The sequence below is a fragment of the Chanodichthys erythropterus genome, chromosome 3 (assembly GCF_024489055.1).
Source record: "Chanodichthys erythropterus isolate Z2021 chromosome 3, ASM2448905v1, whole genome shotgun sequence".
Taxonomy (NCBI): domain Eukaryota; kingdom Metazoa; phylum Chordata; class Actinopteri; order Cypriniformes; family Xenocyprididae; genus Chanodichthys; species Chanodichthys erythropterus.
In genome coordinates, this window is record NC_090223.1 from 47,461,040 (window position 1) to 47,488,703 (window position 27,664).

At 43.3% G+C, this 27,664-nt stretch overlaps 1 protein-coding gene across 2 annotated transcripts in view; it reads right to left on the reverse strand.

Moving 5' to 3' along the window:
• olfm2a (olfactomedin 2a) overlaps window positions 1-27,664 on the reverse strand; it is a 110,961-nt gene that overhangs the window by 36,178 nt on the left and 47,119 nt on the right. Inside the window, exon 1 of one of the 2 annotated variants that reach the window (XM_067376439.1) lies at window positions 5,895-6,038. The exons of the other annotated variant lie outside the window; for it this stretch is intronic. Within the exon in view, the coding sequence (XP_067232540.1) occupies window positions 5,895-6,038 (144 nt within the window). Of the gene's footprint in view, window positions 1-5,894; window positions 6,039-27,664 lie in introns of those variants that run through there. 2 annotated transcript variants of the gene reach the window in all.

Here is a 27,664-nt window from a genome sequence, read left to right on the forward strand (position 1 = left end):
GTGTGCAGAATTATTAGGCAAGTTGATTTTCTGATCATATTTTTCTTCCCAAGCACATTTTACCAATTCCAATCAACATCAATCTTAATAACTACTATTAATATAACCTGGCAGTAAGGTGTGGGAGTTCACTTTTAGTCCATCTCTTATCCTGAAATGTGCGTCTTGCAGATTTGGACTAAAAATGATCTTCCAAAACTTCCAGATTCTGGAAGATAAATTCTTCAAACAGTGGTACAAGAGGATGTGGTGCTGGTCCTTCAGGAGTCACTCTCAAGCTGTCTGTCTATAAGGCCTATAAAAACCCAGTCTTCATGTATTTTATAACACTTCAGCTTGTGATTCTTATTAAGAGCGGGTCATTTTTTAGGATTCTTTAGCTAACCTAAGTCTCTGACACCTTGCACTTCTGGAGACTCCAGGTAGGTTTCAGTACTGGGAAATGGTGGCGCTGGAGACTAAAAGGTTCCTGATGGTTTCACACTTAATTCTTCACCTTAATTCTTAATTATTTTGCAGTTAACGTGTCTTTTCTTTTCCATCTGTTTTTGTATGACCCAGCTGACCCAATGAACATTTTGCTGTCCCTTGGTCATGCTTTAACTTTGCAATTTCCAGTACTGCATTAGTATTGCGTCCTTCTCATGAGTATTTAATAATTTTTGACTTTTCAGTCTGAGTTAAATCTCTTTTTTGGCTCATTTTGCCTGTAAAAGAAAACCTGCCAAATAATTCTACGCACCTGAATATAAGGCATTTTTCATTTCCAGCCTTCATGAACAATTATATATCACTTATAAATGATTAAAAACAATATTAATAGTAGTTATTAAGATTGATGTGGATTGGAATTGGTAAAATTTGCTTGGAAAAAAAAAACATGATCAGAAAATCAACTTGCCTAATAATTCTGCACACAGTGTAGTATGCTTTTGGACACACTTATTGTAATCTCACATACTATTTAGGATGGATAGTATGGACATTGGGATGCAGGGTAAGGGTACGTTTACACAACAATGTAAAAAAATGGAAAAGTTTTTTCTATGTATAGATGACAATGCTGTCAAAATGATCCCCGTTCACACGATTCCGAGAAAACGACTAAAAGCGGTGTATTATGCATGCCAGGTCAGTAGTCACCGACGTCACCGTTTTCACAGATCTGTGTTTTTGTAGTTCACAAAGAGATGATAAATGATTTTTTTTTTTAATGCACTATGAAACCCCCAATAACGGGCCCCCAAAATGCTGTTGTCATATAAATGAATGGCCAAAATGCATTTTTTTTTTCTTTTTTTTTGAAAAAGGTGTCGTGTAAACAGCCCCCAAGGTGAGTCTAATTGGACATCTCTTCTAAGGCTGTAAATCTCAACATTGTCATCTGTGTGTGTGTGTGTGTTGGTGATAGCAGCCAAAGTGACTCAACCTCACTTTCTCATTTAAAGATCCCTGGTGGGTAGCAGCAGTTGGCCAGAGCTGTGTTTTGGTGCTTTCATAACAGACAGACCTGAGCCGCTCCAAAAAATAATTCCAATGCTCCATGTTTCCAATTCCCACAGTCAGTAGAGTTTGGTAGAATGTTGTTTCTGTTGCACATTTACACATATCGGTTTCCATGACGTTCCTTTCATATTTTGGTGCCATGAAAACAAGAAACGGCGGCTGATATCAGCCACATGGGCATGTAGCTTTGTTAAGTGTTTGTGTTCATTACACGTTTGTTGCAGATTGTCCTACGGCTTTTCACTTGCCTCTCATTTATTTATCATAATCGAGGAGACAGTGTCAGACTCACCCCTGAACCAGCGGTATATTCGCCCACACACGCACATGCAACCACATTTTTACCCATCATTTGTTGCTGTACTGAGACATTTCTGTATGCTTGCTCCAATGCAGCTTTGCTGTGTATGTGTAATGTTTGTTTCCTTACTTACAGTGCATAACATTAAACTTCCTGACTATCAGAAATACTTTTTCTCCAATCTTTGTTTGGTATTACTAGAAGCGCATAAATGACACACTCCACCTTTAAGTGTAGTGTTGATCTTTACACATGATGAGTTTCCATTCATCAGTTGAGCTGAGAAGGGCAAAAAGAGCAAGTGAAGCACAGTGTGATTGTTGCTCAGAGCCGATGGAATACGGCACACTTAACGTGTAACATTGACATGACGGTGGACTGGACAGGCATGCGTGTCCTAGATGATCATGGCAGAAGGCAAGACAAGATGATTTGAAGAGAAGAAAGGACATCCCTGCGGCCTGATACGAGTCCATCAGTCACTCTGCTTCACGGACCACACCTCCCTTCTGCAGCTCATTTCACACGATCATCACCTCATCTCAAGAACAGAGGGATGCATCTTTCTTTCTGACTGAGAGCAAGCTGCTTTTGAGATTAGATTTGGAGTCTTTGCAAAGCCAGAACACTTTAGATGGGAACACACTTATCACCGAGAATAAATTAGTCCCCGGCATGAGAGTAACATCTGTCTAATGCCTCAAATCTAAAAACGAAGGCCTTTGCTCCCGGGGGGGATTGGGGAAGATTGTTTTTACGTATGCTAATTTCCCCTTGGTTTTTCCTTGAGGTGAAGTGAGGCAATGTTTTAGAGTGATTGCTTGAAATGAGATATGTGGGAGTTCACGAATGCTGATGTGTTTTGGGTAATGATGACTACCGATAGCGGAACTTCAATGGGTGCCACTTTAGCTAAATAAATAAATTTCCTGAATAATTCTGGCTCATTTCCCAATTTACAGCTATTATTATAGGCGTTGCAGATATAGGCGTTATTAAATTTCTGGAGCTTGCGCCCAACCACAGCTTCAGATTTTCAGTATTGAATTGAGAATGTTGAGAATATAAGAAAGTATAAATAAGTTCATATGACTATAACTTTTAACTTAGCAAAAGTGAACTTTATCTTAACAAAGTTTGTCATTTGACTTTGAATGCTGGCTTGATAGAGCTGGGTTGAAAATTTTTTGGAGAAAAAACAAAAAAACAAAACCCTGAACTTTGAAGGTAGAACAATAGATAGAGGTGGGTGGAAAAACACTTCATTTACCAGAACTGCAGTTCAGTAAATTCCTCTTCCTGTTATTCTAGTTCAATTAAAGGGCCATTTACAAAACACAGTTTTGAAATAAAAAAAAAAAAACTTTCTGAGCGGAAACGACGTTTTAGGGGCCTGAAAACGCAAACTTTTGAAAACGAGTTTCAGATTGTACGTTTTTGAAAACGATACCGCTACTGTCTCTCATGAAAACTACAAAAACACTAAAAAAAAAATTAACTTTCACTGTTGTTATTTTCACTCAAACCATTCTTGTTCACATTACTTAAAAAACTCATGTAACTACATGAACGTAATTTAACTGCGTTGTTTCTACTAAAAATGAGTATTGTCAGCTTTACTTAGTATTTGTTCAGTCAACTTAACATTGCTGAGTGAAACGTACAAATTAATGCTGACATAACTAACTGTGCAGTGGATCCATAGTTCCCAGCATGCTTTGCAAGGGACTGCATTAGGAGAGTAAATTTAGGAATTAAAGTGTTACTTTATGTTTTATTCAGTAAAGGGAAAGATGTCATTAGTTTATGTTAGTGTTTAATGTTCAGTTATGTTGGTCATTTAGAGCAGTTTCTGTAATGTTTTTGAATTTTGTGGTTATCATTATGCAGAAGAGTGGCGCCTGTGTTTAGGCTGTGCGCGCTCATATAAGCATGCTTATAGGATGAAATTCCTGCTCTCAATTCAATTGAGTTTGTTCAATTAGTTATTTTTTGAGTGCATTTTGTGGAGCAAATAATTCATTTAATAAGGTAAATTAAGTCAATAAATGTGTTCACCTTATGTAATAAACATAACATTATTAAGATAACATTACATTAACATAACATTATTATAACAGCACATATAAATATTATGTAACAGTGACATTCAAATAGTTTGTATTTACTCAAAGATATTTTGTCAGCTTTACTTGAATTTATTTTGATCATACAACTAAAGCTGCGCACACACCTAACGATTGCGAGGCCGATTATGAATGTAAATTGATACTTATGACTCAAACGCGTCCAGTCAGAGCCAGTTGCGTTCAGTCTGCGATTACAGTCAGTGTTCAAATTCCATGTGTAAGTATTTAAATCTGCTTCAGTCGCAGAAAACAATCGCTGTATGTTGAGCACAGTCTTAGAATGCTTTAGCTAGTCGTTAAATGTGTGCCTGGCTTAAACTGTCATTTGTACAAATTACTCAATACTTGACACTTCTTTTTTAGGTAAATCCAATAATTAATTTTTTTGAGAGAACGCAAATTTGTGAAAACGGTGACGTTATGCGAATACGTATTACATGTTTAGGCTATGGGCGCATAACTCTGGTCTGGCATTCGTTTTCGCGGATCCGTGCGAACAGGGATCATTTTGACAACATTTTCATCTCTATGCGAAAAACGTGAAGGAAAAACTTTTCCATTTTTAGTACACCGTTGTCAAGTACAGTACCCTTAGTTCTTCAATACTGAATTTCACCTAACCCTGACAGGCTTCCTCTCATTTACACATACCTAAACTCCGGTGACTATGTCTATGACCTGTCTTATGGTGTGACCATTGGGCAGACATAAGCACATGACTAGATGAATAATCAGACTTGATATAAAGCAGAGTTGGCGTGTTAGAGCTCTATACATGGTAAACATCACTGCAGAAAAGCAGCTTCCATCCCCACAGCTTTTAGCTTGTGATGAGTAGTAACAGTCTTCCAAAGCGAGTGTGAATGTGTTAGACAAAGCTGTGATAGACAGACTCCTCTTTTAGACAGATGGAAATCAGCGTAGGCACCCTGACCGACCCAAACGACCCCTACAGCGTCTCCTCTCTCATCCAGATGGAGTGTCATCCCTGGCCATAAGCTATGCCGAGTAGAGCTTTTATTGAGGGGCAGATGCTCAGATATGACACAGCAAATACCCCAGGCAGTCTCTCAACATTAATGATCCAGAAAACATTACAGGGATCACATCGCACTCACCATCCACCTACTCACACCTGGTCCCATTTTTCAACATTTGGAAAACACACAAGCATACACACTCACACACGCAAGATAATTACTCGCACGCTGACGGAATTGTGAAGGTTTAAATTTCAGCAAGCACTCACTTAACAACCTTAGGATATAACAAGGTGCTTAGCTCTAGATTTTAATCTTCTCCTTCTGTGTTTTTACTTTGAATGTGGCGGCCTTGATGCTGCCAAAGGCCCGGCCTCTTTCCCACAAGGCACTTAATTCATTTATGGATATAGACAAAGTGCACACACAGAGTGGATTTGATTAAAAAACAGTGAGCGAGGGGGTGGGAAAAAGAGAACTGTTCCTCTTCAGAAGAAAAGAGTTGGCTCAGAAGCTATAAAAGTCTAACCTCATGCCTCAGTACCATTCAGCTCCAACAGACAAGCCACTGCCTCAAAGAAACAATCCTGCCTCCCTTTCTCAATTTGACCTGAACATCAGTCATCAGGCACTTAACTCTTCTCTCAATGCCAAGTGAGGATATCCTCGCAGGAGTCATGAATCTCGCCGGGTATAACTTCCTCGTCTATAATCTCCCACTGAGAATCACTCACCCACAGCAGCCATCAATTCCTCTGTAACCAACCCCCAAAGCCAGACACGCATTCAATTTACCTGCCTCTCACCCTGAAAATCCCTCTAAAAGCCTGTCTGGCAAATCTCTGAGGACTGTAACCACAGAGGAGTGTAACTGCTCTTCAACACCAAGGTCCTGACTTATTGGCTTATTCGGATGAGCAAACAGACACACAAAGAGATAAACAGACAGGAAGAGTAGAAAGGTGGAGGGTTACGCACACTGACGATCCTTTCCGAGGTGCCTGCGCGGGAGATGGTGGTTCCGTTAAGCCCCACCAGCGAGGGCAGTGTCTGGGACATCCAATTGGTGACCATGGCCATGGTGCTGAGCACCGCGCCAATCTTCAGGAGCGGAACGCTCATGTCGTCCCCCCGGCCGGCCGCCTGGCCCTAGTGCCCCCCCACGCTCCCTGGAGCCGGGATCCAGATGCAGCGCGAAAACGGACACGAACCTGATGCGTCCTCCTCCCTCTTCCTCCAGCCAAGGGACGGGTAGCCGCACGTGTACACGAGAGTCTCCGACAAAACCAGCTCACACGCACCAGCTGCTCAGATCAGACAGCATCACAGCGATGCATGACACACGTTATTCTTCAGCTGGAGAGCGACTGCCAGTGCCTGATTCGCACTCCTCCGCTCGCTCTCCCTCCCTGCCTTCTTCTCTCTCTCCTCTCGCTCTTTCAAGATGCCGCGCTGCGCATTGGCTGCATCTATCTCTCTCTTTCTCTCCCTTCCTCTTCCCTCCCCTCCCCTGCCGCTCTCCAGCCTTGTTCCACATCCATCCCTCTGTCTTCCTCCTCTCCTTTGGCTCCTCTGCGCCTCTTGATCCCTCTTTTTTGTGAGCACAAAAAAATCAGAGAGGCAGGGGAGATGCACACCCCCAGATCTTTGTGCAACAATCAGCCGTTTGAAGCCGTCGCCGTTTGAAGGGTTCGTCTTCCCTCACAACTGCACAGAGGCGGCTCACAGCTCGAGCTAAATTAGGATCTCTCTCCATGAGTGCATTGTTTATATGTGCGTGAAGAAGAGGAGCTGTACTCCTGGAGTGTTTAATGATGAAGAGGATGAGGCGTTCCAGTCGGCGGCTTTCCCCTGACAGCTCATCAATCACATGTGCGTCTGACACTCCCTTAATCAAAGAGTAATGGGAAATCTGAATGTGGCGCTGGTGCTCAGCACTAACCAGAGCTGACTGCAGTCCATCAGGAGCCCAGCCGTGCAGGCCACCCTCACTCTCTCTCTCTTCCCCATCATCCCGAGCCTTGAGCCTGAAGCCACATAAGTCACATAATTAAACAGATGAGCCACGTGGAGGCTGTTTAACCTTGAGCGATGGACTGTTGGAGAACTGTGTCATTCAAGCTTTAAGTAGCAGCCCTACTAAGTTTGCACAGGGCCTCACTCGTTTCTGACAAAAAAACAAAACTGTTCTTTAATACCTGCATGGCTGGTTTTATCTTCATTAGTTTGTACCTCAGGTGTTTTCTCTCAGACATATTGAGAGTGACTTCTGAATTGCAGCAGTGTAACAACAATCAATGAAAAGTGACAGCTGCCTGAGAATCTGTGTGGTCTCAACTCACCTGATGCATCTGTACATTTTCCTGATTTGAAACAGCTCAACACTGCCATCATGTGTTTGTATATGAGTACTGCAGCCACAGCCCATTACTGTGTGATTTTCCAGTGTTAAAATATCTTTTTTTGAGCACCTCTGTGCCATGTGTTTGGAGTGGGAGTACTAACTTGGCAAACCTGGCAAGCTTTAAAGCTTTAAGGTTTGCTGAGCAGATGTAATGCAACATAACTTAGATACACATGTATCTTACGCCTTCTGTGGAATATACAATTATAACTAGTCACAGCCTGTTGGCTGCTAGGCTTCCATAGCAATCTGTTTTGTTTGTTTTTGTGTCACATCAATAGAAATCCAAAGGTTACACTGAATAGCATGACCTGGTTTCTCAAACAAACCACACTACAATAGAGAGACTGAGATGATTCAGTTTAAATTTGTTTTGCATTAGCAACAAGCCACTTGATACATAATATTTAAGTAATAGTGTACCCCAAATGACTATCTATCTTCTGAGGTCGGACATGAGTAAGGTTAGGGACAGTTTGGTTAAGTTTAAGAGGTAAAGGAAAGGTACATAATAGTTAAAGACACTGTAAGGGTTAGTTCACCCAAAAATGAAAATTTCTGTCATTATTTACATGCTGTCCCAAACCTGTAAGACCTTTGTTTATCTTCAGAACACAAAATAAGATCGAATTTGAACTAATTGAAATCTGAGTGCTTTCTGACCTCCAATAGACTCCAACACAATTACCACTCTCAAGGCCCAGAAAGGTACTAAAGACATTGTTAAAATAGTTAACGTGACTAAAGTGGTTCAACCTTAAAGGGGCTCTATGTATGAATGACATAGGTACTGCAGTCCAAATTCAATTTGTCTTTAGTAGCTTTCTGAGCCTTGAAAGTGGTAATTGTGTTGCAGTCTATCAGAGGTCAGAAAGCACTCAGATTTAATCAGAAACATCTTAATTTGTGTTCAGAAGATGAACAAAGGTTGTATGGATTTGAAAAGACATGAGTGTGAGTAATTAATGACAGCATTTTCATTTTTGAGCGAACTAACCCTTTAGCATAAAATGGGACCTACTCTATATAAAGCGGGAACTAGTAAAGCATGGTGCTATAGCAATGCCAAGGTCATGGGTTTGATTGTCACAGGAAACACATACTGAAAAAATATACAGCCTGAAAGCACAGAACATTTCTTTGGACAAAAGCATCTGCCAAATGCATTAATGAAAAATCAGTAAAATTGATCTGCAACTGTTATGACACAAATCCAATACCTCACCCACAGCCTTCACAAGCTTTACAGTCACGCAAAGAGAGAGCAAGCAACACTGTTTCATTTAAATGACCCCAAAAACAATGATTCTCTGTGTAGGTTTTTTAAGTAGGACGACTCATTTTCACCCACCTAAATACTCTAACCTCACAAACTTCACCAAGGCTACATTAGCTTTCTGTGCGAGTGAAAAAAACACTTTGAAAAAGACAGCTGCTGACAGCTCATCTGAGGCTATTGAGATATGGAAATAAATTGAGTAACCAAATACTGTCTGATGTACTTAGCACTTGCTTTATTCTCCATTGCCACAGTATATTACTCTGGGGCTGAATTTGATAGCCTCATAAAAATGTATCAGAGTGAGAACTGAAAGAGGGGACAAACAACCTTCTGATTCTTTAAATCATTAAAGTAAACACAAAATAGTCAGTAGCAAATACATTTTAATAAGACCATTTGTGTTAATGAGTTTTTCACATTGTAAAGTAGCTTGTTCTGTGCTAATGTCCACTAGAGGATGCTGTTGTTCAACAGATGGCCACTTCAACAGGTAAAAGCCCAATGTCTCTTGTGAATGAACAGGTAGAATCAGCAAGGAGACTAAATGCTTTTGTTCAGACCAATCAGGATCATGACTTTGCCTAAAAGAGATCAAAGTGAGACTCAAAAAGGGCTACGCTCACAAAATGGCTTTCAGTCCTGTTTGGAGTGCTAAATATGATAAATGAGACAAATATACATGGTTTAACTGTGTTGTAGTTGCAACCCAAATTTGAGAGAGTTTGGTATGTGCTGAGTGAATAGAACTAATGTTGACAACTAGTCATAACTGGTTTATGTGGAAAAGCCAAGGGAATAAAACAAACAAACCCTGAACTGGACAAAAGTGAAATCATAATGTTTTTGACAGATCTGAGGGGATAAAAGCATTGGGAGTGTCTTGAAATGGCCAGTCATTTAGAATACGTAGTAAAACATTAAAGGCACAATACAAAAATCTTAATCCTCAGAAACAAAATCAGTCAGTATATATCAACCATATTATAATGAATTTCAAGCTAATAATATATATATATATATATATATATATATATATATATATATATATATATATATATATATATATATATATATATACACACATATACATATATAAATTTATATATATATATATATATATATATATATATATATTATATATACACATACACATACACATACAGTGGGGCAAAAAAAAAGTATTTAGTCAGCCACCAATTGTGCAAGTTCTCCCACTTAAAAAGATGAGAGAGGCCTGCAATTTTCATCATAGGTACATTTCAACTATGAAAGACAAAATGAGAAAAGTCCAGAAAATCATGTTGTCTGTTTTTTAAAGAATTTATTTGCAAATTATGGTGGAAAATAAGTATTTGGTCAATAACAAAAGTTAATCTCAATACTTTGTTATATACCCTTTGTTGGCAATGACAGAGGTCAAACGTTTTCTGTAAGTCTCCACAAGGTTTTTACACACAGTTGCTGGTAGTTTGGCCCATGCCTCCATGCAGATCTCCTCTAGAGCAGTGATGTTTTGGGGCTGTTGCTGGGAAACACAGATTTTCAACTCCCTCTAAAGATTTTCTATGGGGTTGAGATCTGGAGACTGGCTAGGTCACTCCAGGACCTTGAAATGCTTCTTACGAAGCCACTCCTTCGTTGCCCAGGCGGTGTGCTTGGGATCACTGAAGGCCCAGCCATGTTTCACCTTCAATGCCCTTGCTGATGGAAGGAGGTTTTCACTCAAAATCTCACGATACATGGCCCCATTCATTCTTTCCTTTACACGGATCAGTCATCCTGGTCCCTTTGCAGAAAAACAGCCCCAAAGCATGATGTTTCCACCCCCATGCTTCACAGTAGGTATATTGTTCTTTGGATGCAACTCAGCATTCTTTCTCCTCCAAACACAAGTTGTGTTTTTACCAAAAAGTTCTATTTTGGTTTCATCTGACCACAAGACATTCTCCCAAACCTCTTCTGGATCATCCAAATGCTCTCTAGCAAGCTGCAGACGGTCCCGGACATGTACTGGCTCAAGCAGGGGGACACGTCTGGCACTGCAGGATTTGAGTCCCTGGCGGCATAGTGTGTTACTGATGGTAGCCTTTGTTACTTTGGTCCCAGCTCTATGCAGGTCATTCACTAAGTGGTTTTGGGATTTTTGCTCACTGTTCTTGTGATCATTTTGACCCCATGGGGTGAAATCTTGTGTGGAGCCCCAGATCGAGGGAGATTATCAGTGGTCTTGTATGTCTTCCATTTTCAAATAATTGCTCCCACAGTTGATTTCTTCACACCAAGCTGCTTACCTATTGCAGATTCAGTCTTTCCAGCCTGGTGCAGGTCTACAATTTTGTTTCTGGTGTCCTTTGAGAGCTCTTTGGTCTTGGCCATAGTGGAGTTTGGAGTCTGACTGTTTGAGGTTGTGGACAGGTGTCTTTTGTACTGATAACGAGTTCAAACAGGTGTCATTAATACAGGTAATGAGTGGAGGACAGAGGAGCCTCTTAAAGAAGTTAGAGGTCTTTAAGAGCCAGAAATCCTGCTTTTTTGTAGGTGACCAAATACTTATTTTTCACCATAATTTGCAAATAAATTCTTTAAAGGGGTGGTTGCATGCGATTTCACTTTTTTAACTTTAGTTAGTGTGTAATGTTGCTGCTTGAGCATAAACAGTATCTGCAAAGTTACAGCGCTGAAAGTTCAATGCACACGGAGATATTCTCTTTTAAAGTTATGGCAGTTTAAAGACTACAAAAACGGGTGGTTTGGACTACAACAAGCTTCTTCCCGGGTTGGTGACATCATAAACCCTTGCTATTGACATAAACACTGCCCCCGGGAACACGCAACAAAATGGGCGAGGCCATGTGGCGCAGCATAATGAAAGCGGAAGAGTTGTTTACACCGAACGCGAGCTGCGCGATGCGACGCGTCAAAAGATATAGAACCCATTATAATCTGTGATATTTTCTACACTGGATGTGGTGCTGAAGACAGATTCCTGAATCTACACGAGTTTAATGCTGGATTTACACAAAGACTTTTACTGAAAGATGAAGCAGTTCCCACTTTAAAAGCAGAAGCTGCTGTTTATCAGCCCCAAACTGTAAGTACGTTTTATTGTCTTTTAAACGTAATGTTATAGTTCTGTTGCTATTTTTAATGCATCAAGGACGTATACAAAGAGCAACTCATTTTTGCTAGCCAGTTAGCTAAATTCTAGTGCAACAAACACTAACAAACTTCTATGTTCATAGACAAACAGTTGTTCATGCTATAAATTAAACGCTACCTTTACAAAAATGCGACTACTCAGGCATGTATTTACTACAGGAAAGCTTTAATCAGGATAAAACTGTATATTGAAAGCTAACAAACAGCAGTGACAGCTTATCTAAACACTTTGACACAAATACTAAATGAAATACCATTCATAAACGTCCCTTAAAAGCCGCGATTGCAGAGGTTCTGCTTTTTTCTCTTCATCTGGGTCTGATTTGGCTCAATTTGATACAGCAATATAGGCGCTATTATTTACTTTCCACCTAAGCGCGTAACTACGAATGGTAAGGGGCGTGGCGTTTCCGGACGCTTCAGCGAATCACGACAGACTGGGCCAGTTACCAACCTGCTGACCAATCTGAACTCATTGCGTATGTCGGAGGGAGTGGCTTCATAGAAGCAGGAAGTCAAACGAGACGTTCATATGACAGTGGAAACAGAGGTGTAGAATTAAAATTAAAATATATGAAAAATACAGCGTTTTCAAAAAAACGAAGCATTAAGACATGTTAAACTGTGCACCCAAAACACAATCAAGCCTAGAAAAAAAAAACATGTAACCACCCCTTTAAAAAACAGACAATGTGATTTTCTGGATTTTTTTTTTTTTTTCTCATTTTGTCTCTCATAGTTGAAATGTACCTATGATGAAAATTGCAGGCCTCTCTCATCTTTTTTAGTGGGAGAACTTGCACAATTGGTGGCTAAACTAAATACTTTTTTGCCCCACGGTATATATTGTGCCTTAATACTTGACTCTACTATCTAAATAGACGTCAGCTGAGAAATGTTTTTACGAACTAGGTGTTTTAGTTGGAAATGTACCAGCAAGGCTTAACACAGAACAATCCCTGACAGCAACATAGTGTCGGCCCAGATCCGGCCCACACCTGGTATACACGCGGACCAGATGTGGGCCGGATCTGGGCCGACACTATGTTGCTGTCAGGGATTGGTTTACATACAAATATTATTCAGTACAACTGTTTGCTGTTGTATGTACAGAACAATTTGAGAGTCACACCTGTATTCTGTAGTAATCAATCAACCTGTACAGTTGTCAATCCCAAGATATGACTGTGAACCGCCCGGTCGTGTATTTTGTGCTGCAGTCATGCGCTTCTGTTGAGTTATTTCCCTTCTTGCCCCGCAGGCCTCTCAGTCTGCTATTTCTGTCCACAGCGCTCACATCCTCATTAATGATCTTACTCATATTCTCACACTCTAACACGGTCTCTCACACACACGTCTTAAGAATGCATTTGCACAACAACACAAGCAGACACACACAGCACACACATATCTGTTTAAACGTAGGCTGTCGTGTTTATCGAGCACTCAATGCTAAACATCCATTTAAAATCTGATTGTGCTGCTTGCCTTCAGGGCTTCTGGTTTAAAGGGCATTTTTAATCAGTTCACATAATTTAAATTAACTTCAGCTGCAGAGTGCAGTGCTTCTGGCGGCCTGCAGGTGGCAGTAAAGAACTAGAGTTTTTCAAACGGCCTCAGAACCTCTCCAAGGACACCGATTTACTATTCAAGAACCTGTACTATAATAAATGTGTCTGCTCGGCGTGTCCAAGACCATAGTCACTGTCTTGTAAGCGTTTTCCTACACCTGCACATGCACATTGAATTCAGTAAACAACATCAAATATTCACCACTCTCAGTTTGCAGGCAACAAACTACACAAGGCATTGTTTTCTACATCAACAAGCCAGCCCTGAACTCTTTTTAAAGGGATAGTGAACCCAAAAATGAATATTCTGCCATCATTTACTCACCCTCATGTCATTAAAACCTGTATAACATTCTTCCTTCTAGGTTATTTTATGTTTTCAGAAGACAATGATTGTTTTATGGTGCTTGCTTGACAACTACAGTCCTCATTCACTTCCACATTATATAGAAAAGTATATTCTTTACAAATGTATCCTTTCAGGTTTGGAACTACATGAGGGTGACAACATTTTTACTCTCCCTAATAATCACAGTAGATTTCCCTTCACACAATCACTATGTAATGCATCTAAATGCAGCTCAGGTTTGTACTGCAGATGTCGCATACAGATCAGTACAGATAGTAAATGCTTTGTGCGTGTGGGATTTTACAGCAGAGATCCCTGTACAGCGGCCGCTCGAGAGACCACCACGCACGCAACATGCAACGTCCATCTCACTTTCTCTCTGCCAGCACTAAACTCCTGCCCAAAGCCTGCTAAATAATGCAGCCCGCCACCGCCAGCAGTGGCTCCTGCAGCGTCACAGCACCATGAACACATCAACTCCCATTATGTGTTCTGAGAAATATTAGTGCTGTGATGTAGGCCTCTTACGCATTTATCCATGTGCTGCAAACAGACAGTGACAGTGCTGAATGAGGGATGACTGAGGCCACTGGCTTGTTAAACTTGTCTCCTTGTTTTATGCCAACGTTACCTTTCCCATGATAAATATGTCTAAAATGGCAGCATTATTGAGCTGGTGCTCAGCAGGGAACAGGATGTTCTTTGAGATGAAGCACTATGGTTACAGAAGAGGTTTTGAGAGCTAAGGCTGTAGGGATGCAAGTGTGTAATTTCCTTTCATGAGTGATGGGTGAGAGTATATAAGCTTAAAGCTGAAGTGTGTAATTTATTTGAAGTTAAAATAGTTGATCCTATTGCAGGTTAATGTACAGAGTCAACTATAAGTATTTCAGTTTCAGCGTGTTTTTTTTTTAAAGTCCCCCAGTAGTCAATTATTTTATCCCCTAAAACTCATCTTTGATCACTAAAATGACATATTTAAAAGTTTTTTCCAATGAAAAAATGTCTCCACGCCTTAAAATAGCTTGAATGTAATCCTCGCCTCATTTAATATACGCGGATCAACAAATATGCAAATTAGCCCCGCCTCCACTCGCTCAAGTGCATTTCTGCGCCATGGCAGATTCCCTATTTACAGGGTGGAATTTGCAAGCGGAAACTGAAAGCTTCTCTAGTGAGGAAACGGATCTGTTCGTGTGCGAGGTTAAAGCGCGCAAGCAGAACATCTACAGGAAAAGCCGGATTCCACCTAAGCATATTTATCTTTATGCACACAATAATAATCTTTTACATTGTAATCCTTTTATTTTTAATATTTGACATGTTTGTGTGCTGCTGAGCATCCCTGTGTGTGTAATAAGCAGAGTGTACGCACGTTGTGCACCAGGCTATAGGTGCGTATTACTAACGCGCTCTTTAAATAACAAAAAAAGTAGGAAAAAAAAAGAAGAAATTTGCAGCATTGACTTTAGAGCAATTTTTAGTTGGTCATAGGCGTAGTCTATTTCAGTTGACGTGCGATGCCACACTGACTGACATGTGCATGAATCACGGTAACAGGTCAGAGCAATATTGTAAGTTATTGCAAAATACATTTTTAACAAGCAGAATAAAACAGCTTCACGATACACACAGTGTCACTTTTAGCTATGTTTTATAGTATTATAATATTTCGAAGGACAAAATGAACTTTAACTATTGGCTTTACTTCATCAAGTCAGCTGTCACTTTACTTTGGCGCGAGGCCCTATGCGGTCGCACACTTGGTACAGGCCTTGTGACGGTTCTGTCGGACACAACGATAATTAAAGGGGCTCTTTGTAGGAATGACACCCAGTGGTCTAAATAGGTACTGCAGTCCAAATTCAAAATTTTCAAAGACGCAGATGGCCAAGAACACGCAGCAAGAGGGAGCACAATTGACAATAAAAGCAGAGGAGACTTACACACTGTAAGCTGATGAGTTGATTTATCTGTTTTAATATGCTGTCGTACATAGAGATTTTTAGATAGATGCAAAGGCTTTTTAGGTCGGGTAGAATCTGCGATTCTCTGACCCAGTTTGTTTGCTGGTTTCCATGGCTACAATACGTAGTGTTTTCCGCCAACTGGCAACCTGTGATGTCGAAATACTATTGGATAAACTGGCAGCATGTGGTTTCACACCAAAGACTATAGAATAACACAAGACGTGTCACTCATATAGTTTTGAATGGGAGAAAGTGAAACGCGCAATATGGCGGAATAAGTCCCGCCTTCTAAATAAGAGCCAATCGCCGACTGGTAAAGTCATCGCGTCACTGGAGCGGCCGTTAAAAGCACCGGTTTCTATAGAAACAGTCAGACGCGCGCCTCCGAAATGAGGCACAGGAGACGCGCATTTACGTCTGTGCATGCGCATTAGCTTGAGCCAGCCTGTAAAATACAGTTTGTTTTTGTCATGATTCGAGCATTTGGAAAACAAATTATGAGATAGTTGTTGTTTGATTTGATTGGTGATTTCAAATATTTAATTTAATCGTAAGGTTGGTGAACAGTTTTGGAGAATTTGATGTTTCCCCATTCATAGGAGCTGCATGATGCCCAGGATGCCCGAGAGGCGTTTCAAAGATGGCCGCCAAGTGAAATGACTTGTCTTAAAGGGACTTTGTTTCACACGGACCAAAACGAAGACAGACATACCGACACGGAACTCATTCAAAATAGAACATTTTCAAAATAGAATATCTGGCTGTAGCATTGTTTTTCTGAGAAACAAGTAGGTGAACTTAGCATGTTTCCTAAATAACTGCAAACATATTGAGGTATTTTAATACTTTTTTTAAAGTAAAAATCTTACAAATAGCCCCTATGATTAGCCTTTTGCTTGACTATGTTATCAAACAGCTAATAACGTGTTGCTAATGTTACACAAACCATGTTCCCCTTCTTCATTTCAGAGTCAGACAGCTGCCTTCTAACAATCATTATCCTTAGAAACACTTTGAACATCTCAGAATGTCAGTGGAGAAAGGCATATAGTTCATCATAACACCGTAATATACAGCATACACCCGCCATATTGCTACATCTACATGATTTTTCATATCCATAGAGAAATATACCGGGATAACCTGGCTTCTCTTGAGACTCACCAGCTAGTTCGCTGTTAATGATATGCTAAAGCCTGCTGGCACGTTGACGTGATTGGATACAAGGTAGTTTGTGACATCACAGACACTTGCGATTTTTTAAAAGGGAGGGATTTTTTCACTGCAGTTTTAAAGAGAAAATACTCAGCAATGGTGTTGACATGTGCATTTGCACATAGTAGGGTATGGTTGTAACACTTTTTGCTTCAGGATCTGTAACTCACTGAATGTCAAAGAAATTGCGTGCCTTTGTTAGCCTAGTAATTTACCCTACTACCTGGGTAGGTTGTAAACACATGATGGGGTAAGAACAATCTAAAATAATGTCTCTCTCTCTGTGACTGACCGACCATAACTCAAATCCAGTTTCTGTTTGACTCTGTAGTGTGTACAAACTTCCTTGACGATATTTGTTTACTGAACACTCGACTCCATTGTATCTGTGTAAAGAATACACTGTCAGTGTGTGTGAGTTTGTGTGTTTATGTGTGAATATTGTCAGAGTCTCAATAGTAACAAATTAATGATTTTAACCCTAGAGTTCAGGCTTGGTGGGACAGAGACTGCATAAGACACATTTTACCCACACTTCATTTGGCTTTTATTTGCCAAATGGTTCCATACAAACAACAGAAAAAAGAAAAAGAAAAAATGTTTTCATTGTCTGAGGTCTCAGAAACATTACCACAGACTTTCAACATTTTCTTCCCAACTGATCTGACTGTCCTGTCCTTTAAAACATTGTCAGTTTACTCTCTTTCCTTTTTCAACATTTGCGGTTTTAACACTTTTTAAACCCGTATTAGAATAATGGTTTGAATTTAGAAGGTTAAAAATGTATCACATTTTGCTTGAGAAACTACACTTTAATCTAATACAAGTTAAATTATTCTATCTGCAAAGTTTGAGTTCTAAAATTTGTCAAAAAAAATTACTTTCTTAGCTCAAAATCTTTTTTCTTTTTTCCCCCCTTTTCCTTTATAAAATCTGCATGTGCCTTTCTCCAACCTTGACAACCATTCATACAGGATCTGGGAGGAAGTGGGTAAACATGAAATGATCATATGACTCTTAGCTTATCCCTGATTGGTGGAATTGGTGGTGTTACAACTCTCCCCATGTTACAACCATACCCCGTCTCCCCTACATAATTGCCAGATTCTGTCACTTTGGAACACTTTATCACACTGTGTTGATATCAAGGACCGAAGTGGAATGTTTTTAACTTTGTTATCCTTAACAAAAGGATATTGACAGCACTAAATCATAAATTTCCATATTGACAGCACTAATGTATCATTTCTAATTTATTAAATAAAGTAAAATATGTAAAAATGTTCAGTTTAAATGTTGTCAGTACATGCATATTGTTACATTTCAATACCTACGTATTGACAACGAGACCAGGCTGTTATAACGTACGGTATGAAAAAGGATATTAAATATTTCATTTAACAGTGTTTCTTTAAAAAGCTGAGTGAGCTTTAGATGACAGCAAGGGAAATGAAACAATTAAATATCAAATATCTGCTGATTGTGTTCTGTAACAGACTCACAACAACGCAGAAATGAATATGAGGCTTTATTGATCGTAGCAGGGATTGTAAACAAGCAGGTGAGTAATATACAGTAGTATAAGCAGGATGGTAATACTGAATGAGAATACTGACAGTTCTTTGTTTTGTAGATGGTTGGAGGAATTCGTGGACCTGAGCAGTCGAGCACACACTTCGGTGAGTATATTGGAGTGGGATGGAGTCCAGGATTTGTCTGGCGATCACCAGACCAAGCTCAATTTAAAATGCAACATTGGTCTGGGGAGCCTGTATGTATTTTCTACTGCACAAGAGGCGTGATCAACGAGCATTATTCACGCAATTGGATAGTCCTTCAACCAATCAGATCAACGATCCGGGTGACGTACTTTGCAGAGCGACGCGAAAACTCCAGACAGGTTTAGTTTGTATTGGTTTGTAGCATTGATCAGCAGTTTGCAGAAGCAGCAATGGCATCGAGCGATTTTTGCAGGTTGTGCAAAAAACAACAACATGAAAGTGAGTGGTATTTACACCCACTTGAGCGATTTGTTTGCTAAACTAAAGAAGTCATTCAGCATCGTCGAGAGGTTAAAAGGAATTGGCGGTCCTGCTTGCCGTCACTTCTCTATCGTCATCGTGTAATACCCGCCAATAGCGAGCAAGGTGGATAAAGCCAGTCTGTGATTGGTTCCCGTAAAAGTGTAACAGAAGCAGTAGAAATGAATGTACGGGTTTCCAGACTGAGTTGCTGGGCAAAATCAAATCGCCGGCAGATCAGGCTGGGTTTACCCAGTCTAGTCCGGGATGAGAAGACGCTGGGGACACAGAGGATCGGGAGAGCTGCAGGAACAATGGAGCATGGCAGTAAGTAGATCAAGTAAGTGAGTTCGTCTTGATGTTGAGATCAGACAAAGTGCTATGGTGAGTGATGATGAGGTGATGACGATCAGGTGCGGGTGATTAGTACTCTGGTAATTGTGACCTCTGTGATTGGGTGGTGATGGAGCCTGGCCGATCTCTGACACCGATATCCTACAGTACATCAAACCTTACAATAAACAAAAATAATAATCTGCAATATAAAAAAACCTGACATATTACGCACTCATAGCTTTTTTTCGTTTTTTCTATTCTGATTATCTTAACTAATTAGAAAAAAATGTCTTAAAAGTAAAATATCTCATATCTCAAATGAATTCTGGTTCATTTGTCTACTGGAAACACATGGTCAAGTTAAATTCATTGCATTGTGGGATAAAGTTTTCCCTGTAGTGTGCTCTGTGGGAAACTGCAAATTAGTAGGTTATCTAAGTATACTATGCATAGTGAAAATTTGCGTAGATTGCACATTATACATACTGTAAACACGGCAAAATAACATGATAGCATGCTGTTCCGAATATAGCCTATCGTTATTTTTGCAATTTCCCTTGGTGCCACGAGTGGTAGAGAAATTATTTCACCTTTAAGGAGTATAAAAACAGCACTGTTATTCATCTAAGATGTTTTTATCAAACCTTACATACATGCATGCACCAGCTCACACATACACACAGCGGTTTGGGCAGAACATGACCGTAAATAGAGTCGAGCAGTCTCCTTTCCTCACATCCTTTGCCAATATGAGGGGACACAAAGCCACAGCAATAGTATCCTGGCCTGTTCTATTCATGACTGGTTCTTCTGTATGCCATGATGAGTCACTAGACACAGAGAGAAAGAGATTTTTAAACCAGAGCAGTGGCATGCTAGCCGAATGCTTGGCTTTCTCTCTAGGTGAGAATAAGACTGCTTTGCCTCCCCATTGAGTTAATGATGCCATGCACATTCATCTCACAACCGATTACAATGATCACCGTTCGCATTTTCCGCGCCTCGATGACCCAATTACACCCACAGCCACGGAGATTAATTCTGTGAATAACATTCCCCGTGAACACTGACTCGACACGTTGACCCTTCCTGCTGATCTGAACTAATCAAACATTCGTTCTGTGGTGGGAAATGAAAAAAAATCCCCTCCGCTCTTGTAATTTGACTAATTACTGACAGAAAATTGGGTGTCTTAAGCCTGAGTGAGAGGAAGCTGAGGGCACGAGAAGGCCTGTTAATTGAGGTTACCCCACACAGTTATGCGTGTCATCTAAATGCCTGTCTGCCTGCTTCTGGGTTTGGCCTTGACGCTGTCTTTGAGAATAATTGGCTTTTCAATTTGAAGCTGAATGAAAGCTACTACCCGTTTGAGCTGGTCTTATTCTCTTTAAATGGAGCTATATTTTAAAACGGAAGTAAACCCTTAACCTGTAAATGGTGAGAATATCAAAGTGCTGAGGCTTTCCAAGCTAGGCATACTGTAGCTCACTGAAACATGATGGGATTGTATTGTACTAACAGCAGATTGGTACTTTTAATGGTCTAACTTAAAATCAGGGGGAAAACACAGATGGTGAGTGTCTTTGTAAATAAGAAATGGTGCATATTCCCACCTGCAAGCTTCTTTGGGGTTAATTTGTGCCTAAATATGCCAGATCTAACATATATCAAGTGCATTCCCTTATATACCTGTGAAAGAAATGCATGACCTATGTAAGTTTCATCAAAAAACAAAGTCAAGTATAGTTATCTAAATAATAATGGTGTCATTAAGCCAAAACATCCCTGTAGAAACTATACAACAATAGGTAGCGATGCCGTTTTCTGTTAACAGTCGTTTTTGTATCTTATGATGGCATATATTTTTACATTAGCACAAACTGTTTGCTGAGTCCTTTTCACCAGGGATTTATACATTTAGGGATGACAGAATGTTCCAAGCTAGCAAACTAACCTTTACACATTCATGCTTCATAATTTACAAACACCTTTGTGATAAGGGAACCGAGATCTTCCTGAATGGTTATCAAAATCTAAACACCATATGTCGTAATTCCTCTGTATTCAAACTGTGTGACTATGAACCATTAGACCAAGGATAAAGCTCTGGCAAGCTATTACAAATATGTAATATGTGGCACCTGTACTAATACGATTCTGGATATACAGTATATTATGAGTGGGGTTTTTAGTCAATGCCTATGCTCATATTTTTTCAGGTAATCGCTCAAACTAAGCACATGTGCAGCATTAGCCAAGGATTTATCGCTAATGGGGCTTAAAAGGTTCTTTTTTAGTAACTGCGTTTACATGGACACTTATAATAAGATTATTAGCCAAGTCTGAAAAAAAAAACCTCTCATATAACCACGTCAATTGGAATAAACTGGACAAATATGTCAATGTCAGCTTCGAGAATGATAAATTGCTTGAGGGGATTGCTTCCAGTAATAAAGAGGAAAATGTTTCTAGTAAGTTGTCATGCGAGTCATCATCCTTAAAGCCAACATCTACCACATGACCTGCAAAGTTTGCCAGTGGCTGTCCTCGCATTGTTTCATCCATAATTGCGAATACAGTTAAGACGATGGCTAGTGCATCCATACATAAATCAGATTACTTAGTGTTCATTTAAACAGTACATCCATAATCAATCAAAATGATACATTAGTTAGCATGAACTAACCACTGAACAACACTTTTTACAGCATTTATTAATCTTAGTTAATGTTAAATAAAAAGTTCTGTCATGAAACTCTAGATGGCACAGGCTGATATGTCCTTTACTCAATCTGCTTGCAAATCACATCATTCTCTATAGGACACAGCTGACTGGTTCCTGCTGTAACAGTAGTTCCCATTCAGTCGGTCACGTTCGATGTACGTCGGACAGACCGACGAATAGGAATCCCGCTAGAGAGGCCAATCTACTTCGAGTGTAACTAAAACGAGCCAATGCACATTGGCATGCAATCATATGCATCAGCTGCTCGCCTCGCAGCGCGGGTATATAATGAGCAGCAGGTGCGTTGCATCTTCAGCTTTTCGCTTCGGAGCTGAACGGTGTTGTTCCTGTTCTCTGCAAGCGAGTGTCTGCTAGAAGACGAGTCAAGCTTTTTGGTTGAACTTCTCTTTTTTTCCGAGTGCGGGCGAACAGCACAGCAGCGGGGTCGAAGTCCTCTCTTTTTCTGTTTTTGTTTCGTTTGCTGTTTTTGAGCAAATAGCTGTTTGACAGCGTCAGAAGGCTGTTCTCACGGCCGGTACGGTGCGCTTTTGAGCGCTGAAAAGCCGTTTTTACGGCTGGTAAGAGTGAGCGCCTTCAAAGAGAGAGAAAGCACACGACAGGCTGCACACATCCCTGTCTGTGTTGCGGTGGCCGTTCCCCTGCGTGCTTCAGCACTTCTAAAAGAGTAAAGTCCCTGAAAGAGCTTACACAAGTAGATTTGCGTCTTTTTAAAGACGACATCCTACTTGTGTTTCTGGATGCGATCGTTCCTGTCCTCACTGACGGCCACGATCACCGTTTCGCATGTCTGGGCGCGTGCTGAAATGATGTTCGTGGGTGTTCATGTTTTCATATGAGAACATGATCACGTCGACACGCCGGTCGTGACTCTTCTTTCTCCGGGAAGCTTGAGTCCCCTCTGTTGTTGGCCAGCTGCCGCTTGTGTGTAAAAGCACAGCCGCGGGTCTGCCCGACACTCTGGGAGACCGTGGAGATCACCGAGAGCAAATACACACAGCGTGTGCCGTCGAGCTGCCGGGCTGCAGCGCGGGTTGTCACGGCAACCCAGCGCTCGCTCGGCGCTCTAGATGCACGGTTCCCTTGCATAATCTCCATTGTAGCGCCCTCTCTGGTGCACCAGAAGAGGTCTACTTTGCTGATATGGCTTGGGTGACATGAGGTTGAGGGGTTCCTTCGGGGAACCAACCCCCTAGGGCCCCTCCCTCTCTAGCGCATTGCAAGCTGTGCAGTTTCTGGATTGGATTGCTGGTCCTTTTCATAGGGGAACCTAGCATTTCATTCAGAGCTCCAGCTGAGGGACAGACGTCGATTGCAGCATCGGAGAGAGTGCTGTTATGCTCTGGAAATGAGGGTGACGCTGCCCACTGTAATGGTGTGTGCTTATGCTGACTCAGATTCGGAGTTTACAGCCATGCTTTCCTGGGTCTTCCAGATGTGCATGGAAAACTTGGCAGTATGGGGGTACTGTTTTTCCTCTCTCACTACCCTCTTGGATGGGGTGGCTGTACACAGACCACACCCACCCTGCATGTGAGGCCAAGGCACTCTTTTTGCATGATGGTAGTTCTGTGCTGGGGTTGAGCTGCGCTTGATGACTAACCGTGATCAAAGTCACGGCGCAGGCCCTCAGCCAGAAGATGTCCACCTCCGTGGTCCAGAAGTGCCCCCTGGCTTACCTTGTGAGGTGTGAGAGGTTGTCAAGCTAAATGCTTTCTCAATGCTCCCATCTTACGAGGTGGCCTTTTCGGTGACGCTGTCGAGGACTGAGCCCAGCGGTTCTCCTCAGTTAGTAGCGGATCGGGGAGCTTCCCATGACAAACCATTGAGTTCCTCTTGGGCCGCCCCTCAGTCTGCTCGTCGCCAAGGGTGTCGTCCCCTGCAAGAAACTCCGGCCCAGCAGGCTCTGCTGTATCCATTGCGGGGAGATGACGCCTCCCATCTCTGCAGCTGTTTAAGTGGTTGGTGAGAATCACCCCTGAGACGGGCGACCCAGAGATGGCTGGGGCTGCTCTTCCACCCCTGGAGGAGGGCCGGGTGGTAAATCCTTTTATTGGGTTTGTTTCTGATCCGCCACTGACCGAAGAGGCAGCGGTACCCAAATTTAAAAGAGCAGTTCCTCCATTTCCAGGTCCGAAGAGGGTTTGAAGAGCAGTGGGAGGAGAAAAACCTCACCACTCTCATCCCCCTCTTCTGTCGCCAGCGGACAGCAGCGAGCAGCGGGCAGCCAAAGCCTCGACTGCTCCCTCTGTCCATCCATGGAGCCAGGTAAGTGTTGCCTAGCACACTGTGACGCCGCTTCGGGGCCGCCTCACAAAGAGAGCCCCCCGAGCCGCGTCCCTGTGTTCCACCTCGCTGCCCTGCTGCGGGTACACCGGTGGTCCCTTTGGTCCCGCTTGTACGGTCTCTGCGAGCCGGGTTAGCGCTCCCCAGTCCGTCTCGCTGGCTCCTTTTGGACCATCAGGGTCGGCTTTGCGATTCAGTTCGCCCGGCTTCCCCCCAAGTTCAGGGACGTCCTCTTCACTACAGTGAAAGATGCCGATGCCCCTGTCCTGCGTGCGGTGATCGCAGTCCTACTGGCGAAGGACGCGATAGAGCCGGTCCCTCCAGCCGATTTGAGGTCGGGGTTCTACAGCCCCTACTTCATTGTACCCAAGAAAAGTGGCGGGTTACGACCGATCTTGGACCTGCGAGTTTTGAATCGGAGCCTCCACAAGCTACCATTCAAAATGCTCACGCAGAAACGCATTTTCGAGTGCATCCGTCCCCGAGATTGGTTTGCAGCGATCGACCTGAAGGATGCGTACTTCCATGTTTCGATTCTTCCGTGACACAGGTCATTCCTGAGATTCGCGTTCGAAGGTCGAGCATATCAGTACAGAGTCCTACCCTTCGGGCTGGCCCTGTCTCCCCGCGTCTTCACGAAAGTCGTGGAGGGAGCCCTTGTTCCCATGAGAGAACAGGGTGTTCGCATTTTCAACTATCTAGATGACTGGCTCATTCTAGCACAGTCTCGGGATCAGTTGTGCGAACACAGGGACTTGGTGCTCCGTCACCTCAGTCAGTTGGGGCTTCGGGTCAACTGGGAAAAGAGCGAACTCGCCCCAGTGCAGAGGACCTCTTTTCTCGGTATGGAGTTGGATTCGGTCGAACAGATAGCACGCCTCACAGAGGAACGTGCTCGGTCAGTGTTGAACTGCCTGAATACGTTCAACGGCAGGACAGCAGTCCCACTGAAGTTCTTTCAGAGGCTCCTGGGGCATATGGCGGCTGCAGCAGCTGTAACACTGCTCGGTCTGCTTCATATGACACCGCTTCAGCACTGGCTTCACGGCCGAGTTCCGAGATGGGCGTGGCAGCGCGGCACGTTCCGGGTGCCAATCACTCAGGAGTGCCGCCAAACCTTCAGTCTGTGGTCGGACCCTTTGTTTCTCCGGGCAGGAGTGCCCCTAGAACAAGTGTCCCGGCATGCTGTGGTTTTCACAGATGCTTCTGCCACTGGCTGGGGTGCCACGTACAACGGGCATGCAGTCTCAGGGGTTTGGACGGGACCCCATCTGCATTGGCACATCAATTGCCTCGAGTTGCTGGCAGTACGCCTTGCTCTGAGCCGCCTGAAAGGCCTGCTTCGGGGCGAGCATGTACTGGTACACTGCGACCGTTGCGTACATCAACCGTCAAGGTGGTCTACGCTCCCGTCGCATGTCGCAACTCGCCCGCCATCTCCTCCTGTGGAGTCGGAAGCATCTGAGGTCGCTTCGCGCCATTCATGTTCCCGGTGTGCTCAACCGTGTGGCCGACGAGCTATCACGAGCTGCGCTGCCAGGAGAGTGGCAACTCCACCCCCCAGGTGGTTCAGCTGATCTGGAGAGAATTCGGAGAGGCTCAGGTAGACCTGTTTGCCTCACCAGAAACCTCCCACTGCCAGTTGTTTTACTCTCTGACCGAGGGGACACTCGGGACAGATGCACTGGCTCACAGCTGGCCCCGGGGCCTGCGCAAATATGCGTTTCCCCCAGTGAGCCTACTTGCACAGACCTGTGCTAAGTCAGGGAGGACGAGGAGCAGGTCTTGTTAGTTGCGCCTTACTGGCCCAACCGGACCTGGTTCCCAGAACTCTCACTCCTCGCGACAGCCCCTCCCTGGCCCATCCCTCTGAGGAAAGACCTTCTTTCTCAGAGACGGGGCACTCTGTGGCACCCGCGTCCAGACCTCTGGAAACTCCATGTCTGGTCCCTTGGACGGGATGCGGAGGTTCTAGGTGACTTACCCCCTGAGGTACTTAACACCATCACTTCGGCATGTGCACTGTCTACGAGACGTGCTTACGCCTCAAAGTGGAACCTGTTCGTCGAGTGGTGCTCTTCTCGCCGGGAAGACCCCCGAAGATGCTCGATCAGAGTCGTGCTTTCCTTCTTGCAGTAGGGTTGGAGCGTAGGCTGTCCCCCCTCCACCCTCAAAGTCCATACTGCTGCTATATCCGCTTACCACGACCACTTAGATGGCAAATCTGTTGGTCAGCACGACCTGGTCATCAGGTTCCTTAGGGGGGCGAGACGGTTAAATCCTCCTCGTCCCCCCTCCATACCCTCTTGGGACCTCACTCTGGTGCTGAGAGCACTTCAGATTGCTCCCTTTGAGCCTTTGCTGTCAGCAGACTTAAAGATTCTGTCTATGAAGACTTTGCTGCTGGTGGCATTGGCCTCCATCAAGAGGGTAGGGGACCTGCAGTCATTTTCGGTCGACGAATCGTGCCTGGAGTTCGGGCCGGGTGAGAGCCACGTGGTACTAAGACCCCGGCCTGGCTATGTGCCCAAGGTTCCTACCACTCCCTTCAGGGACCAAGTGGTGAGCCTGCAAGCGCTGCCCTCGGAGGAGGCAGACCCAGCCCTGGCTTTACTCTGTCCAGTCCGCGCTTTGCGACTGTACATAGACAGAACCTAAAGCCTCAGGACCTCCGACCAGCTCTTGTCTGTTATGGAGGCCAGCAGAAGGGAAAGGCTGTCTCCAAGCAGAGGATGGCCCACTGGATAGTGGATGCCCTGCCCACTCAGGTTGCATGCTCACTCCACGAGAGGTGTCGCATCCTCCTGGGCGCTGGCTCGTGGCGCCTCGCTGACAGACATTTGTAGAGCTGCGGGCTGGGCGACACCTAACACGTTCGCTAGATACTATAGCCTTCGTGTCAAGCCGGTCTCCTCCCGTGTTCTCGCCACAGGTCAGAGGCACGGAGAGGCCCCGGCTTAGTGTCGGCTTGCTGCGCTACATGCGCTTCTTTTCTCCAGAGAGTCCCTACAAGGCAGACCCTGTCGAGTCCTCCGATATCCCTTCGGCAGCCGACGTGGCGGAGCGTCTGGCACCAGGCCTATACTCCGTTGTATCCTTGAGAACCGGGTTTAGGCTGGGTTCCATATGTGTGACCCTACGGGGATCCCATATGGTTGGTTCCACGGTTGCTCCTAAACGATGCCTGTGTCTTTCCCTCTGGGAGAACCTACCCTTCATCGTGTTGGAGTCACCCCAGCTCTTCCATATATAGCACAGCCCTACAGGGTTAGTCCATATGTACTTCTCCACATAACTCCTTCGGGGAAGGATGTGGCTTCCGCAGCGTTCCTTTCCCAGCGAAGGGTACGCTTTCCCAGCGTTATTCAATAGTCTCACTGAATGGGTCTTGGGGAACAGCAGTGATCGACTC